The following is a 17,691-nucleotide window of genomic DNA, read 5'->3' on the forward strand; positions in this document are numbered from 1 at the left end:
TAAATTTAATATTTGTTCCGGTGGTCTTATGACAAGAAGAAAAAGAGTTTGAAATCATGTAAAATCGTACAAAAAATAACTTTATTAAAGTTTACTGATTCATACTAATTATTCTTCGCTTCCACAGTAGGCTGCTACGAAGTGAGGAGTTCTGTCAGTGAGTATGATTGCCAGAAACGGTCTGTCAGCCACGAAGCTGGGCACCGGCTCGAAACTTATCATAGCCGACAATGTCGAAATCCCCATCGCTAGAATACAAACACGTTATGTGTCATACAATAGTAGAGGAACGGCCGGGATCATGACAACACAACCAAACTGCGAGCTGACAACATAGAAAGCGCGGACGATACACATTGATTCACAGAAACGTTCCACAAACCGTACATTTTTTTTCTGCAGCATTTTGGAGCTCCACTTGTGCACCATAGATAGATTTCGGACCGACAAACTAGAGCCAATTCAATAAAGCCTAGGATTCATTGAGAGCAATACATGGGACAGGTACAATATGCTTGTAAACAGATATAGGTACATGTTTGATTAAAAACAAGCCGTGAGATTTCTTTTATAATTCCAATTTATTAACTTGGTATAGGTATTTACGTATGTTTAACATTGTTACACGTTTTATCGTAGATGCTTATTTATAATCACTGTTTGTTGCCGTAGTATGCAGCCGTAAAGTATTGAACTCTGCCAGATACGATAGTGACGAAGAAAGGCCGGTTTGCGACGAAGCGAATCACTCGAGGTGCATTTAACATTGCCGTACACATAGCAACTACCATCGCTGGAAAGGAATAGAAAAGGCATAACATCAACATTTAGGACAAACCATTGATCAATCATAGGTACCTACTATCAAAATGGTTTGACAGCAGTCACTCACTCAGCTCTCTATATTCAGTATCTACTAATAAAATACTGAAAAATCTGCACTTACGAGATTCCGTGGCATAAAACAAATAAATATTGTGCGTTAAAAGCTGACAAGAAGATGCAAACACAGACTCAACCACAATTAACGCAAAAGCTCAAAAGAATAGAGATGTGCGCGTGTTGCTATGATATTTCAACGTTATTTACCTAATTTTATATACCTAACCACTTACATATATTCCAATAATGGTAGTGTTTCAGCAAAAGTAGTCATGCATTACTGTGCAAGGCAGTTGAACATAAAGAAACATTCAAATTCACTCCTAATTAATTTAAGTCAGAAATGACAGCACGGGATTGTCTTATTACTTGAATATACATATAATAGCAACACATGTGGTTGCTATTAACTAACATCAAATGTTAAGGAGCAGCTCAATCAGATAAAAAGTCTATAAGTAATATATTAATTTCTTGTTTACTCAGATGAAGTACACTATACGCTACAGGATACCTAATTGCCACGACGAACGGCCGGTAAGTTACAAACCACCATAGGTACTGGTTTGAGTATTCTCCGTGGAGAAGGGAAACAAGCGGAGATGCCATAAGGCGTCTTCTTGTAGGTCAAGTAAGGCACGGTAGGCATGACTAAAACGATCAGTTACTATTAAAACAACGAGGTGTTTGGGTTCCGTGAGACATCTGTCAAAGATAGGTCTCTTCACCGTCCTATTCGAAATGATCTTGTTTCTTTAATTTCCAGATAACTCGAACAATGATGCCTATTATCTTTAGCAAGGCATTTGCCCGAAGACTATGCAGTAGGTCTCGGTTATGCTTGATGTAGATTTTCTTTAGGTAGGTAATCATGATGACGATTTTTGAGAAATTAATTGTCGAAAGTGACTTAAGCATAAGCACATAAATTCCTGACGATGACGACTGTTAGATGACGCGTCGTAAACATTAGGTACAGTCTAGACTAAATTTTTACGAAAATAAATGAATTAAACATAGTTTAAAATATTAAAATTTTAATAAAACCTTTAAAGTATAGTAACAATTTAATAAAAAAATACTTTGAGGTATTTTGTACCATATTACACGGTGTTAATTATTCGGGTACCAAATAAGTTACTAAATAAGTAAAGTAATTAGCGAAGGCACAATTAATTTGTAGCGAGGTTTAGAAGTAAAAAATATTTTATCATAAATTAAACACCGTGTATTTTATGTAGGCGTTTGCGAGTAATATACCCGACGTGCCAGCTTGTATCTGAACGTTAAACACAATATAAAATGTTGTCCAGCGATTAGACAAAGATATCAGCGGTACTCTTATTCGATCATAGATGACTATAGTCTTAATTATTAGTGCAGAATTAATAAAATAGTGATGTAAACTTGTCGTGTTGAGACTCGTCGGGTTCAGCCGCGATAGACGCCCATGAAGAGCAGGGAGCGATCGGAGCCGAGGAGCATGTAGAGGAATGGCCGGTCCGCGCGGAAGCGCTCGGCCGGCGGTCGCGCGCACCGCATCATGATCACCATGCCTGCGCCACACACACCACTATAGTTCATCGCGGACGACGCGCGGCGGCCGGTAGCTGCCGGCCAGCGCCACCTGCCGGGCCACGCACACCAGCCACAGCGCCGCCCGGTCGGCCGCGAACTGCTGCGCCACCGAGCGCGCGCGGCGCGTCGCCATCGCTACACGCAGACACACCACGCCACACAGTTAAACGACACACTATGCACCAGCCCACAACACGCAAGCACCACACAAGCCAGCCAAGAAGAACATGAATAGCAGGCTGCCAGTACCGACCTGCCTCATCCCTATTCAAACAATACTAAAACTACTTATGTACGTTTGAAGTAGAAATAGGGTGTTATTTTTTATTCAAGGTGCTTGGTTAAAAAAAAATCGTGGTTAAAGAATGATATTGGTACAACTGACTGATGTTTCGTTAGTTGACAGTAATTGTCTTTAAATAAAAAACGACCCTGTGAAGATGGTAGCGTCTCTTAAAAATAGTTATAATAAGGCCATGTAGAATGTCATGTTCATAATTCTCGAGCAGAAGACCAGGCAAATGTTAGATGTGTTCTGTTAAATATGACTTCAAAAAATATAAAAATAAGTTAATGTTCCAATTAGTTCGTGTTTTCATCGGGATAATTGTATTGAGAATCTCCCCCTTTTTGAAATCGGTTATAAAGGGTACATTAGTTAATATGAATTTGAAATTGTTTTCAGTAATTTACTACTTTCATAGAGTCATTTAACATCAAAGTGATTCTGAATCACTGACATTCAATGATGCAGGTCCGCTTTGTAGGACTCAATCATTTATCATGACAATTTCACTATCAGATAAGACTTGGTAATTACAAAATATCAGTGACCAATGTTGTTTTAAAATAAATTCCACGTTAGTAATGAAAATGTTGATTAAAGATAATGTTATCGGGCAAAAAGGATATTGAAAGGTACAACTGTTATCGGTCTTACCGGTAGCGGCGGCGGCCTCGGCGCCCTCTTCGTTCACTTCAATGAACGCCTTTTGCACCGCTTTCGATACAAACAGAGGTTCTTCCACATTCAACACCTTTGTCAGACCCGAATTTTCACGGTTGAAGATGGATTTAATTCCAAGCTAAAATAACAGGTATTTGTTTAGTTCGTTTATTGAAAGGAGCTCGTGATTAAGTAATGACAGCTCAAGGCAATCTTTGTCAATTTATGGTCAGTTTGTTCCACTATTCTTTCTTCCCAGCAAAAAAATTTAGGAATACTACAGGGATACTTTAAAAGAAAAAATCTTATCTTCAGATACATTGATAAACTTGAATGACCAGCACAATATTGAATTACTTTCAGTGAAAGATATACTACAGTAAAAATATATGATTGTTACATGTGTTGCTAAGGGAGGCCAAGTTTGTGATCGATTGAAGTTTCGATATTCGATAGAAAATACATTTGACCTAAAAATCTATTTTTGTCGTTAGGTGCTGTCGAAGGTTTAAACTTAATGATTGATTGGATACTTTTATCAGTTTTGCCAGTTGAAGAATGTTGACAATGTTCTTTAATCCTGAGATAAGAAACTACATAACTTTCTGTTGCAAAAATATGTGGGTATTGAGTAACAATGACAATTGCGATAATAATATGAAGAACCAACCTTGGGCAACAGCTGACCCAAATCAATTTCAGTTTCAATCTTGAACTTAGGAATAGTTACTTGTACTTTAGTTTTGTACATCTTGTCCACTTCGGACATGAGGTCGAACCCACTGGCCAACTTGGACAACACACTGTCGAGGCCTTCGACTTCATGTGGCAACACCACAAGCATGGTCGCCTCTCCGCCTTGGTACGGCATTTCCAACAGCTGAAAATATAATAAACATGATATATTTTCAGAAATTGACTCAGAGCTCATAATTATAAGTGGTCTATAATATTTATTTTCCTTATTGTATGTCATTGTGAATTCCTCTTGGCACCTATTTTTATAAGTAACAGGTACCTAGCGTGTTTTACTTATCATAAGGTTATTTACGATATTGTATTACCTGTATTTCAATTCCACGCTGCATTTATTAGATGTAATGTTATTTTAAACAGAATGCATGCATAATATTATTTGCCAATATTGTTTGCAATATGTTAGAATTATATCATCCAAGTACTGTTATTTTTTATTGGCAGACATAAATATTGATTCTATGCAGTGTTTACGTTATCGTTTTTAAACTAGCGAAGTCGAATAATTCGAGGTATTCCGAGCATATCGGCGCGCGCACTATTAGTACATGTCTATATTTATACCTGGGCCTGAAGGTCACTGCTATCACCATACAAATAGTCGTCCTCTTTGTACATCATGGGCACTTCAACCGAAGAGTTTACGGTAATGTGGAATGGCTGGTTCATTGTATTCGCGGGATCGAACTGCTTCTTCCATGTTCCCTATAAACACAAAAGGAAAAATAAATAAGTAAATACTGTGGACAACAATATCGTAAATTACATTGAAGATAGGCTTACTTTAAAATAGAGAGCGTTAATGAGAACTAGACGAGTGTCGCCATCCACACTGTCTGAGCTAAGCAGATCTTTAATCTTCTGATTGGTCTGGTTGGCCACCTGAAAACAGAACAGCAAACGAGTTTATATTTGATCGCGACGATAGCTCAGTGATGTGTTGTATTAGATGATGATTCGGATGGTAAATTAAACTTGGTGGACTGTATAAAATGGTATAATAAAATAAGGGACTGTTACAATATGTTACAATATTAACGCGACGGAAAATAAGAAGTGCGTAAGCGCAGCCGTGCTCGAAGCGGTGCAACAGGTGACTGATGTGAAGGGCGCGCGGGGCAGCCGGCACTCGTCGCTCGTGCAGTCGCCGGTGGCTCCACCCGGCGCGATGGTATTGAGTATGTGACTCAACATCCTCCCCCCGTTGAAGAGTCTTCAACAGCGACAGGTAGAGGGCAGATGGTGTTAAAGGCGCGCCGTATGACACCCTTTCGTGTATGGATGTCGGCGACCCTTGCTATGCCGTCTCTGCCAGGAAGCACCCGAGTGATGCGCCCTAGAAGCCAGAGTAAAGGCGGTAAGCTTTTGTCTTTGATGACGACGAGTGTTCCTTCCTTCAGCTCTCCCGATGACCGATGCCATTTCGTTCTCTGTTGCAGCCACACTATGTATTCCTGAGAGAAACGATTCCAAAAATGCTGCTTCAGACATTCGACGCGTCGAAACCGTTGCAGATTGGAGATGTTGGTGTTCTCGATCTGTGGATGAGGCAACATAACGAGTGAGCGTCCAATCAGGAAATGTGCTGGAGTTAACGGAGTAAGGTCTAAAGGGTCGTTGGAGAGTGGAGTTAAGGGCCTGGAGTTCAGGATGGCCTCCACTTGAATAAGACATGTTGCCATCTCTTCGAAGGTTAAATTAGTTAAACCTAAAACTCTCCTAAGGTGGTGTTTTGTAGATTTAACTGCGGACTCCCATAATCCGCCAAAGTGAGGAGTGTACGCAGGTATAAATGAGAAGTTAATGCCTGGATCAATTAAGTTTAGGTTCATGTCCTGTGAAAGTAAGTTAGCCAACTCATTGAAAGCCCCAACAAACGTTGTACCGTTGTCGGAGAAGATGTTACGTGGTTTCCCCCTGCGAGCAATAAACCGGTTTAAGGCAGCTAGGAAAGCCTCTTTTGTAAGGTCCGACACTAGTTCGAGGTGTACGGCTCTGGTAGCTAGACACACAAAAACACAGATGAAACATTTAATGAGCCTACACCCTCGTCCCTTACGGTCAGCTATCATGACAGGTCCAGCATAGTCGACGCCTGAATCCAAGAACGGAAACTCTAGGTGCAAGCGTTGCTCTGGAAGGTTTCCCATCATGGGCTGGATAGTGCTTGCCTTGATTCTACAGCATCTCACGCATTGATGTGTGACCTTTTTAGCCAAGTTCTTGCCCCCAATAGGGTAGAAGTGTTGACGTATCGTGGCAAGTAAGAGCTGAGGTCCTGGATGTAACAAACGTAAGTGGAACATATTAAACAACAACTTGCAAACAACATTAGAGCTGGACAACAAGATGGGATGCTTGACATTGTAGTCATAAAATGAGTTATGCAACCTGCCTCCGACACGAACTACATTACAGTTAGCGTCAAAGAATGGAGACAAGGAAAGCAGTTTGTTTTTAGCAGGTAGTTCTTTGCCTGCTGAGAGCAAATTGTACTCTTCAGGGAATGAGTCCTGCTGAGATAAGCGGCAAAGAATATGTAAAGAAGTGGTTAACTCTGAAGAAGTAAGTGCACCGTACGCTGATGCCTGTTTTCTGCATTTTTTACAAAATCGTAACACATATGCAATCATGCGTTGTAATTTATTAAGATTTGACGAATATTTAGGAAATAAAGAATTAATAAGATTTTCTGTTGAATTAATAGTGTCGATATGGTATGTTGAAATTGTTTCAGGAAGATTTAAGTCCAGATTATTTGATGTTGGAAATTTGGGCCAACAAGATGTACCTTCAAGAAGATATTGAGGTCCTGACCACCACAACGATGACGACACTAGTTTGTCCGCTCTAAGTCCACGCGAAGCGAGGTCTGCGGGGTTTGAAAGTGAAGGAACGTAGAGCCATGGCCTTCCCGCAGTAGCTTCCTGTATCTCAGTAACTCTATGTCGAACAAAGGTCTTTAGCTGTGTTGGTGATGCAGACAACCAGCCTAACACAATGGTAGAGTCGCACCAGAAGTATACCTCGTTAAACTCCAATGTTAGTGATTGACGGACCTTAAGGTAGAGACGTGATCCCAATAATGCTGCACAGAGTTCGAGGCGGGGAATGGTCGTAGATTTAACTGGGGCAACCTTGCTTTTGGCTGTGAGAAGATGGACGTGAACCTTGCCGTTATTGAGTTCACTGCGTACATATATACACACGCCGTATGCCTTTTCCGAGGCATCAGTAAAGACATGCAACTGTAATGATACTACTGACTCACAAGTGACCCAGCGGGGTATGTTCAGTTCATTCAGACGAGGAAGGGTGTGTAGGAAGTCACTCCAAACATGCTGAATCTCTTCAGGAACGGGTTCATCCCAAGAGCAACCTGTAAGCCACAAATTCTGCATTAGAATCTTAGCCTCTACTATGCAGGGAACAACTAAGCCGATCGGGTCAAATATTTGGGAAATTGTGGACAAAATCTGACGTTTCGTAGTACTATTACTGGGAGTGACGCTAATAGAAAAAGAAAATGTGTCCGTAGAGCACCTCCAGTGTAGACCTAGAGTCTTCGACGTTTCATTTTCACTAAGAGTGACGAAATCTGAACCGACTCTATCCTCACAGATGGCCTTTAGTACATCAGGTGAATTGGATTGCCATTTACGTAAGTTATACTTACCAGACTTAAGGACTTCAATAACATGTCGACACTTGTCTATCGTTTCCTTAATAGATGAGTTTCCAGAAAGGTAATCGTCAACATAGAAGTCATGCTCTATGGTAGAGCGCGTTGATGGATCATCACACTCTCGAGCAAGCTGCATGAGACATCTAGTTGCTAGGAATGGGGCAGAAGCAGTGCCATACGTCACTGTATTTAGAGTGTAGGTTTTTAAGGGATGTGTCGGTTCTGCTCTCCATAATATCTTTTGTAGAGGTTTATGAATGTCGTTTACGATAGTAACTCTATACATCTTCTCGATGTCTGCTCTTACGACTATCATATGTTGGCGAAACCTCAGCAATATGGATAGAAGGTCATCTTGAAGAGTAGACCCAACCATTTGAATGTCATTAAAAGACTTACCTGATGTAGTACGAGCTGAAGCATCAAAGACAACTCTAAGCTTGGTTGTAGACTTTGACTCGTTCAATACTCCATGATGAGGCAAGTAATTAGAGTAAGAAGACGTAGTGTTAAGGTGACTGTTATATTCAGACATATGGCCTAACTCTATATACTCGGTCATGAAGCTGACATAAAGTTGTTTTAAGTAAGCGTCTTTGGCCAGACGACGTTCAAGTGAAAGAAAGCGACGCTTGGCCATTGAATATGAGTCACCTAACACGTCAGGCGATTCTTTAAGAGGAATTGTAACAACAAACCGTCCATCCGCATCGCGATAGGTGGTCTCTACGAAAATGTCTTCGCAGGATCGCTCCTCGCATGTCTGTTTGTGTTGTGGATGTACTGAATCCAGCTCCCAAAAACGATTCAAACCCAGCCGTAAATCGTCTGTAAGAGTAAGAAAAGCAGTGTGAGGAAATGAATGATTAGGCTGCTGTACAACGCCTGTTACTATCCAGCCTAATTTTGAGTCTACTAAGGTAGGCATGTTTTTCCCTAGCGGAATGCGATTCATGCCTATGATACCCCAAAATACTTCCGCTCCGACAAGGATGTCGATGGAAGACGGAGTATAAAAGTTAGGGTCGGCAAGAACTATATTGCTAGGTAAACAAATGTTATCTGTATGAATAAAAGTATTAGGTACAGAAGAAGAAACTTGTGATATGACATAGCAATCCAACTCTATCTCAAACTCACTATGGCCTGCCTTAATTAAAATTATACAGCCACGTGAGCATATCGAAGACTGGTCATTTATGCCTTTTACATTAGATGTAATGGGATAAGAGTGGATACGTAGCTTGCGGCAGAAGTCTTCAGTTACGAAGTTCGCAGTGCTTCCGTTGTCCAACAACAGTCTGGCATCATGGAGGTTGCCTTCAGCGTCGGACACCTTCACGACCGCTGTGGACAGTAATACAACCTTTGCAGTATTTAGGTGATTCGCAGAAAGAACTATGTTTTGTGTGCGAGGAGATTCTTTATCAGTGTGCAGCAAAGTATTATGTTTTTCAGGACAATATTTACAATGACTTAACCTGCATGTTTGTGCGTGATGACCTGGTCGAAGACAATTGAGACAAACTTTTGAAGCGTGAGCTTTCTTGATCCTATCCTGAACAGGTAAAGCTCTAAATTGGTCGCACTGAAAAATGAAGTGCTTTTCCTTACACATGGGACAAGATAATAGTTTTAAGTTTGAAGAATCGCATGTTAATGCAAAAGATTTTGACCTATGATAACTGTCAGCAGTGCCTTCAGACCTAGATTTTAAAGGTCTAGACTCTTCTAGTGTCTCCAATAAGTCAGCTCTATTGCTGATGAAATTAATGAAAATGTCTAACGTTGGAGGGTCAGACAACGAATTCCTGTGCTCTTCCCATTCACGATTCGTCACCTGATCAAGCCTACTGGTCATGATGTAGATAATAAGAGTGTCCCAATACTGTACAGGCTGACCAAGAGTGGACAAAGCTCTTAAATTTTTGTTAACTGTATCAACTAAATGACGTAATGCCTTACTTGATTCTCTGCTGATGCTGTTTACATTAAAAATGGCTTGAACATGATTATTAACAAGCAGTCTCTTATTGTCATACCTTGAGCAGAGCAACTTCCAAGCGGCGTCATAATTATCTGACCTAAAGTCTAAATTGTCAATAATGAGAGAGGCACTGCCTTTTAAAGAAGCACGAAGATAATGCAGTTTGTTTATTTTGTCTATGCTCTCATTATTATGTATGATGGAAATAAATGTGTCCCTAAATTCTAGCCAGTCATGATAGCTGCCAGAAAACTTAGGTAAATCAATTTTGGGTAGACGAACTGATGTGTGTTTGTGTGTGTGAGAAGTACCAGATACAACCTCAGACGCGGAATCCGCCGACAACTCCCGGCGAGCGTTGCCGACCAGCTGACGCGCAGAAGCAAGCAGCGCGTAGTACAAGTTCTCGAATTCCTCGCGTTCCGCATATTGCTCACTGGGTTCCTCCACTGCTTCTTCCAGGCTGATCTGTAACGTGTCATATTTCTCATATGAATTTTCGAACGCAATTAACCGTTGTTCAAGTTCAATGAGCTGAGTCTCACTTAACTTTTCGCAAGACTTGACTACATTTAAATAATTTGTGAACTGCGTAAGCTTAGCCTTAAGCGCAGCTCGCTTTTTAATAAGCGTTTTAATGTCAGACATATTTAGTTACTATTTAATAAAGCTACAACAGTAATCTAACTTCTATTTAAATGCCTGATGAAAATTTTAAACAAAGATTCAAAGCGAGATTTGCTATTAAAATATGTCCAGGCGCTTAACTGTCGCAAAGAGCCTATTAAAAAAGTAAAGGCAATATGTTGCTTAATGCAAAAGCCTAGCAAAAGTAGTAGCAATACGCTGCGGAAATAATTATTTGACTAAATTGCAGAGGCGTGTTTTGCTATGAAAATTTTTCAAGGAGCTTAAATGTGCATTAAATTGCTTTGTCACTCTAAACACAAATTGACATGTTAAAACACAGTAAAAATAATTTAAATTGCATAAATGATAAATGTAAATGAATACAATGAACACTAAAGGTGATCCAAACTAAGCACTAATGAGATATGGAATGATGACGCAAGATGTAACAGTCTAAATTCAATGCGGGTGGAAGAAAAAAAAAAAATTGTTTTGAAAGATGATTTGCACTAATTCTAATGCGAAGAAATTAAAGCAATATGGGAATGAAATTAAGGAAGTATGATTACTATGATAATAATTAATATGAAAATGTGAATAAGGAATAATAAATTGGAACGATCTCACGGTTTTGTTGACGCAAACCACTTATGTTGATTGTGACGAGGAGATTCTTCACGTTTCTCGATGCACGACGACAATCTTGAGAAGTAATTTGCAAACGCTGAGTTGATGCAGTCCCAATTATTGTTCGTCCGTTGACTTGACGTCGGCTAAGACGGTTTAAATGAAACCGTGCCGGTAATCTCAATGTACCAAAATGCGAACGAATATGTAGCACCACACACGATGAATTATGCGATGCTGGCACGATGTATGAAGACCCTCAAGACCCTCGCTCGACGACCTCCTTTTGCGCCGCCCGTTGGTGGAACTTGATAAAGACGGCTGCCGTAGCCGTATCGACGTTCACGAAGACCCAAATGCAGACGATGACACGCAAAAATGATGATCTTCCGCGAAGCTTGAAGGCGAAGACGAAGTTCTTTGTTCTCCAACCGATGAACCGTTGGCTTTTTGAATTTGGAAAATTCCGTTTTGGTTTCAACTTCACGGGAGAAGGACCAATGTTCGCGACGATAGCTCAGTGATGTGTTGTATATGATGATTCGGATGGTAAATTAAACTTGGTGGACTGTATAAAATGGTATAATAAAATAAGGGACTGTTACAATATGTTACAATATTAACGCGACGGAAAATAAGAAGTGCGTAAGCGCAGCCGTGCTCGAAGCGGTGCAACAGCTGACTACAACTACTACTACTGCTACAACTACAACTACTGACTACAACCATAGTTTAAATATTATTATATCAGCTGAAATTCATCTGTAGATGTGGCCACCTACCCAATCGTTAATAACTTCGACGGCAGCTCCACCAGTTCCGAAGTCGAGCTTCTCTATGGCAGCATTAAAAACTTTGACTGCATCCTCCTTTAATTTAGGCTCTAAGTCATAAGGACCTTCCTGAACGTACACCCTGTTTGCCACGTTAAGAGTAACGCCTTTCAAAGCCCTCAACTTGGACGAAACTTCAGAGAATGATGAACGAATCTGAAAAATAGAATAGTCATAGTTTTTCTGGGGCCTAATCTAACTAACACTAACAGGTATGTTAGTGTTTATGAGCAATAAATTAGATAGAATTAAAAACATGTTTATACATTATCTGTTTTCCGTTATATATGAATAAGCTATTGATAAATTAGTACCAATCATTATCTTAGTCAGATGCACATGACTATTCATTAGTAGTCATGTGATTTCGCGAAAATTCAGGGAAATGTGAAAAAACAGATTGTGAATACTTACAGATGCGTCATCTGGTATTCCCAGTGCTGTCAGTAGCTCGGAATGTGCGGGGTCTGTCGTACCCAGGGTCAGGAGAGCCAATACAAATTCTGCTGACAGTGGTGACGACACTACACTCTTGCCCTTCTCCAATTCCTGTAGGCATAATTAACATAAAAAATCCATTAAAAAACACTTCTTTGGTTACATTTTTTACAATGTATTATAAAAAGTAACAATGGCAATTTAAGTCACATTTCAATTGTTGCTTTGACCTTCAATTTGCTTTAGTGTGTTATACATTTTTTTAATCACAGTATTTGTATATGTTGTGTAACAGATAATGTGATGCCTAATAGCAAAACAGTATTAAAAAACAATTAGAAACAAATAATTGGTGTCTGATGAGAAATATGTAATAGGATATTTTAATTAAGTATATGTAGTTCTAGAGAAATACAAGCACTTCTAAAAAAATCTTTTATAAAAATATTGTAGGTATTATATAAAAGCTTTATATGCATTTTAAATACTATTGATTACAAATTGCAGTCAGAAACTCATAATTCGTGGGATTCTCAGAATTCATATCATATCAGAACTATGATAAGTACCTACTTATTCCAAAACTGATAATTGCTTGGCAAGATTGATAGATATTGGGGAAATGACAATGAGATAATAATCTACCTAATGACATGGAATTATCATTCTTAAAAGCATTATGGCTCACTCATCCTACTAATATTATATTATAAACGTAAAATTTATATGAGTATGTACAGATGTTTGTTTCAATTTCACATAAAAATGACTGGATGAATTTTCTTACATCAGAGTAATCTTTTTATTTATTTGCAGTAAGTAGTTTACTTGGGAATCAAGTGAAACTTTTATATTGAGATGTATTAATAATATAATTATACTGTCTTAAATGTATTTTAAAGGATTTGCAATATAAGAGATCTTTCTATCCTATGATTATTAACGGGGCCATCATTCTCAGTTGCTATATGAATACACAACTATGTGTGGGTGTTACAAAAATAGTCATAAGCCCGAAGATGTTTTTGCCCCTTATAAAAGACTAATTTAATAGTATATTTGAATCGAAATATTCTTGCATGATTTAATACAGAAAAATATATAGAAATCACTTAGAGATATTGTAAATAAACGTGAGAAGGAACATTTGTATGTAGCCTAGGTTTAGTAGTTGAAACTGTTATTTTTTAATAAAATGTTCTAGGTGTCTTTCGAAGCCAGTCTATCTGACAGCAAGAACAAGATCTAGTATGGATATTGTAAAAATTGTGTGGATCAATAAATTAAAAAAATATGAAGGTACGTCACTTTCAAAATATGTGTTGACTACCTGTCTGTTACAAATAATTTATCCTAACTTGTTTTCAATCAGATGACCATTTGCTGGGGTTAGCCATATCTTTGACTTTAATAATTTAGTATGAAGGTTTATTTTCACTGTTTTTGTAATACTCTAATATATGATAATATTCATTGTGTAGAGTATATTTTATTTTTCTTGGATATTACAACATATAATATTTTTACTATGATTTGTATAGTGCATATTTCTATATTATTTACTTAGATCTCAGAATAAAATAAAATCAATAATTGAGGTACTTACAACACAGAATTTGGCGGAAAATTGGGCAATAGCAGATGAAAGAGCCTTGGAATCCATGTTTTCGCTGGTACTGGTTGTTTGTAGCAAGAAAAGTAATGAAACTAGAACAACACACAAATGTATGAGTAACGGTAAGAGGTTGTGTTGTCGGCAACCAGACGCTAACACGATCCGAATGTTTATGACATCATTCGGCGGCGCGCGGCGCCGTCCCGCGAACCCGCCCGGCTGAACAACAACTCGGCGTCGTCACAAGCATGAATCACGCCGATGGGAGGGGGGACCATCATTACAGGCAAGCAAAGGCTATTGTAAATGTTCAAGGCTGTTAATATTAACGCACAGTTAGTTCAAAACAAAGTATTTAAAAATAGCTCACCTAAAGTAAACAGATGCCACATCGATAAATACGAAAATTATCAATAACCACAATGCAACATACTTTTCGAATTCCAAATACACTTTTAAAAGATAAGTGTTAGCCAATAAACTGTTTTTTATTTATCTCATACGCGTGACACAATCTCGGAGTAGATGAATCATCAAATCGCTGATATCTTGTAGCTTATGAGTTAGATAATTGCTTAGTTTTTCAATTATTGTTTAGCTATCGTTTAATTATCGTAATGAGTCACAGTAATAATTTATTCAAACACAATAAAAAATAAAATAAATCTTATATCAACAAACCGCTACCTACAATATTTTGTTTACAAAAATCTAATGACAGAAATTCTAACCAAGGTTATGTCACTGTCATTGTCAAAATTTGACGTTACTGTCAATATTATTATGGATGGCGGCGATTTTAGCTGGCGCGCAGCGTCTCGATGCAGTGGCGTATTTTCACGACTGACGAGTCGTCAGTGACGACAGACAGGGATAGGCAGAAACCACAGAAAGTCGCCGACTAAACTTGCTTTATTTTGTCATTGTTTATGTGTTTATTTAGAACTATGAAAAAGACATCCTATGAATTCTAATACTTAGTAAAGATTTTATCAATAATACTTTCAGTTCTGCTATCAAAACATTTTTTTATTTAGCAAAGTAAGAAGAAGAAAACACCTAACACAGAGATTTTTTACGTACATAATTTCCCCTTACTCGATTAATAGGGTCGTTTCCAGGGTCGAAATAATGAAATAATATTTAGTCCGCTTTTTAGATAATTAAAAAATATTGGATACGTATTTTTTCTTTTTTTAATTAAACATAAAATGACAAAGATAATACACTTCAAAAATTAGGAGTGGGGGCCTTTTACGTCACAGTGTCCTGAAAATTGTAGCAACTTGTGACGTCACACTCAACTTTAACACGCTATATCTTAACAAGTTCTGATCCAATTTAAAAAATAAAAAATACGTATCGCTTAATTTTGGCCAATCTACAAGACGGACTAATTATTATTTTTTAGGAAACTAGCCTATTCAGAGTGTTTTCGGCCAATGCGACTGCTTCAACTCGGCAGTGATAAATTGTCGCTGGTGTAATCGCATATGACTATAGTAACCTGTCTTCTTTGAAAAGTTCATTACACTACATTACATTCTTCATACGTACCTATAAACCCAGTCCTTTTCTTTTAGAGTAACTTCCGCCTGCGGATTCGCCCGCATCACGAGGGAACTGCTTCTCAGACATAGGTAAAAAGAAATCTACTCGTATGCTCTGGTATAGGTACCTACGTATTATATGCATTCATCATAATGTAGGTAGGTACGTTCTTTACCTTGGTGTTTGACTGTCCATTGTCTAACGTTCGCACGCGCAACAGCAGTGCACGAGGCCGCGGGTTCGATTCCCGGGTCGGGCCGAAATCGATCTGTGGGTTTTAGAAACTTTCACAAAGCAGTCCCTGGTATGGAAGTTGGCGATTGATATTGATACAATCTGTGTCTGCGCAAATGCTTGTGCACAATATTGTTCTGAATAATCCCCATACTGCCTCGTTGGTCTAGTTGTCAATAGCGCGACTGCAGTGCCGTTCGATTCTCGGGATAGGCCGAAATCACTTTGATAGGTTTTAGAAAGTTTTACGAAACAGCTTGGAGTCTGGAAGTTGGCAGTGTGTGTGTTCTCTTACAGCCAACATTTTAGCCATTTTTATACATTATATAAAAATATTCTATGCGTTATCGAACAACTCTACCGACGTATGATGTTTTCATTTCATTTATACTGCCAAGTTTAGTTAGATCTATGCGAATGACGAATAAATAAAGAACATTAAAGAATCTTACGGTAATTCCGTAAAGCATAATGTTTGAAATGCATTTAGGTAATGCTAAGATAATGTGTAAATTAGACAAGTAGGTAAAGCCGGCGGAAAAATACTTATTCTATTAAAAACTATTCCGAATGAAATACTGTCTGTTGACACCAGGCCAAAGATTAAAAACAAAATTTTATTATGTCAGTGGTTTAAATAAATATTTTCCTGCTTTCATCTTAGTTTCTTAATAAAATTTTTGCCATTAATAAAATGTAGTAAAAAATATTACCTACGCGGAATTATATCAAAATTAACTGTAAGAAAGTACGATGAGTTTCATCAAAATTCGTAGTTTAAAATATTTTTACAACGGCATTCGACAGTACACGTGCAGCGCGCCGCAGCAGCCGCGGTGCGGGTGTCCCCCGCAGCCGCCGCCGGGCCAGCGCATCCAGCCGCCGGCAGACTGTCGCCCCGGGCCCATCCCGCCTAACCCTTGCGTGCCCAAGTTCCCTGGCAAGGACACCTGGCAGAGATACAGGAATATTGTGGTCTTCATTTGTTTCCCTCTTATGTTCTTTCAAGCGTTCACCGCGCTAGGTCATCAGACGCCTTCTAAAACAGAATGTCGTGAATACGAATACATGCGAAGACGTACAAAGAGATTTCCATGGGGAAGGACGGGTAACAAGAGTTTATTCCACAACCCTCGATGTAACTACCTTCCTGGAGAATGTGGGCCTCCGCCCTTGGATTGTGACTGATTTTGATGTTAAATTTTGCGATATGAGACCTTGAGACCTTAACATCAGCTGCTTGGATTGCTGACAGCAGATTAATAAAATGACCTGAATGAATGAAAGATATTTTTATTTAACGTTGGATGCCAGTTTTCTTGTCTTAGGTTTTAACCGACTTCAAAAAAGTAGGTTGTTAATTTGGTTCATATCAATGGCCATTCTCTATATTCTATCTTTGTTGGTTGGTTTTACTTACTAGAGATTAATTAGAGATACCACTTTGGCATTACGTGTACATGGCTAATTCCAATGGCAAACTCATCTAAATCTTTAAGAAGTAAATAAACCGCTGGATATAATATTGGGAACGGAAGTTAGGATCCCACAACTGTTTGGTAGATTGGCAATGCGTCTGATATAAACTTGGTCAGCCATCCACGGAAACTACCGCAGCAAATATTATTTCTAGCAAATACTATCTCCTCTTCAATCAATCCACGTGTCAAAAACACTTTCGGGTCAAAACTTTAGGACCTTGTTAATGTCCTAAATATGTGAATATGTGTAATAGTTTATCGGAATATTCAAGGATTTACATATTTTGTACGCGCCCTACATAATTTCGCGATACAAATCCCGACTACGCTGCTTCGTGTGGCCTACGACGTAGCTATCATCAGCTACAGCGCTACAGTTACGATCTACGCGTTGGCTACAATTTAGCTTGTAGCTTCTGACTTGGGCTACAGTCAGCTACGGTGTGGC

At 38.8% G+C, this 17,691-nt stretch overlaps 2 protein-coding genes across 6 annotated transcripts; both read right to left on the reverse strand.

Annotated features, from left to right (window-relative positions):
* Positions 1 to 47: 47 nt before the first annotated feature.
* LOC110377225 (antichymotrypsin-2) lies at positions 48 to 14,677 on the reverse strand. 4 transcript variants are annotated; one of them, XM_021336140.3, is made up of 9 exons: positions 14,348 to 14,677; positions 13,969 to 14,069; positions 12,339 to 12,473; positions 11,874 to 12,080; positions 4,946 to 5,044; positions 4,727 to 4,867; positions 4,077 to 4,286; positions 3,401 to 3,545; positions 48 to 248 (listed from the first exon to the last, which is right to left on the reverse strand). In XM_021336140.3, the coding sequence occupies exons 1-9, from the start codon at positions 14,367 to 14,369 to the stop codon at positions 109 to 111; spliced, it is 1,200 nt and encodes a 399-aa protein (XP_021191815.3). In that variant the 5' UTR covers positions 14,370 to 14,677; the 3' UTR covers positions 48 to 108. The 4 variants fall into 4 exon arrangements, with proteins under 4 accessions (XP_021191815.3, XP_021191731.3, XP_021191975.3 ...); XM_021336056.3 differs by lacking the exon at positions 48 to 248 and adding an exon at positions 569 to 793; XM_021336300.3 differs by lacking the exon at positions 48 to 248 and adding an exon at positions 1,903 to 2,438.
* Positions 5,068 to 10,661, reverse strand: LOC126055712 (uncharacterized). 2 transcript variants are annotated; one of them, XM_064034678.1, is made up of 2 exons: positions 7,434 to 10,661; positions 5,068 to 5,498 (listed from the first exon to the last, which is right to left on the reverse strand). In XM_064034678.1, the coding sequence occupies exons 1-2, from the start codon at positions 10,480 to 10,482 to the stop codon at positions 5,350 to 5,352; spliced, it is 3,198 nt and encodes a 1,065-aa protein (XP_063890748.1). In that variant the 5' UTR covers positions 10,483 to 10,661; the 3' UTR covers positions 5,068 to 5,349. The 2 variants fall into 2 exon arrangements, with proteins under 2 accessions (XP_063890748.1, XP_049702053.1); XM_049846096.2 differs by having other exon boundaries at positions 5,069 to 7,541; positions 8,546 to 8,709.
* Positions 14,678 to 17,691: the final 3,014 nt, after the last annotated feature.

This window comes from Helicoverpa armigera, chromosome 5 (genome assembly GCF_030705265.1).
Source record: "Helicoverpa armigera isolate CAAS_96S chromosome 5, ASM3070526v1, whole genome shotgun sequence".
Lineage (NCBI taxonomy): Eukaryota > Metazoa > Arthropoda > Insecta > Lepidoptera > Noctuidae > Helicoverpa > Helicoverpa armigera.

Excerpts from the sequence above, each read along its gene's own strand:
- LOC126055712 (XM_064034678.1), bottom strand. The coding sequence starts at position 10,482 with ATGTCTGACATTAAAACGCTTATTAAAAAGCGAGCTGCGCTTAAGGCT. Across the intron at positions 5,499-7,433 it reads CATACCCCGCTGGGTCACTT|GGCGCATCACTCGGGTGCTT; the intron begins GTGAGTCAGTAG and ends TCTGGCTTCTAG.
- LOC110377225 (XM_021336140.3), bottom strand. The coding sequence starts at position 14,369 with ATGTGGCATCTGTTTACTTTAG. Across the intron at positions 14,070-14,347 it reads GTGGCATCTGTTTACTTTAG|TTTCATTACTTTTCTTGCTA; the intron begins GTGAGCTATTTT and ends GTGTTGTTCTAG. Across the intron at positions 12,081-12,338 it reads GAATACCAGATGACGCATCT|ATTCGTTCATCATTCTCTGA; the intron begins GTAAGTATTCAC and ends TCTATTTTTCAG.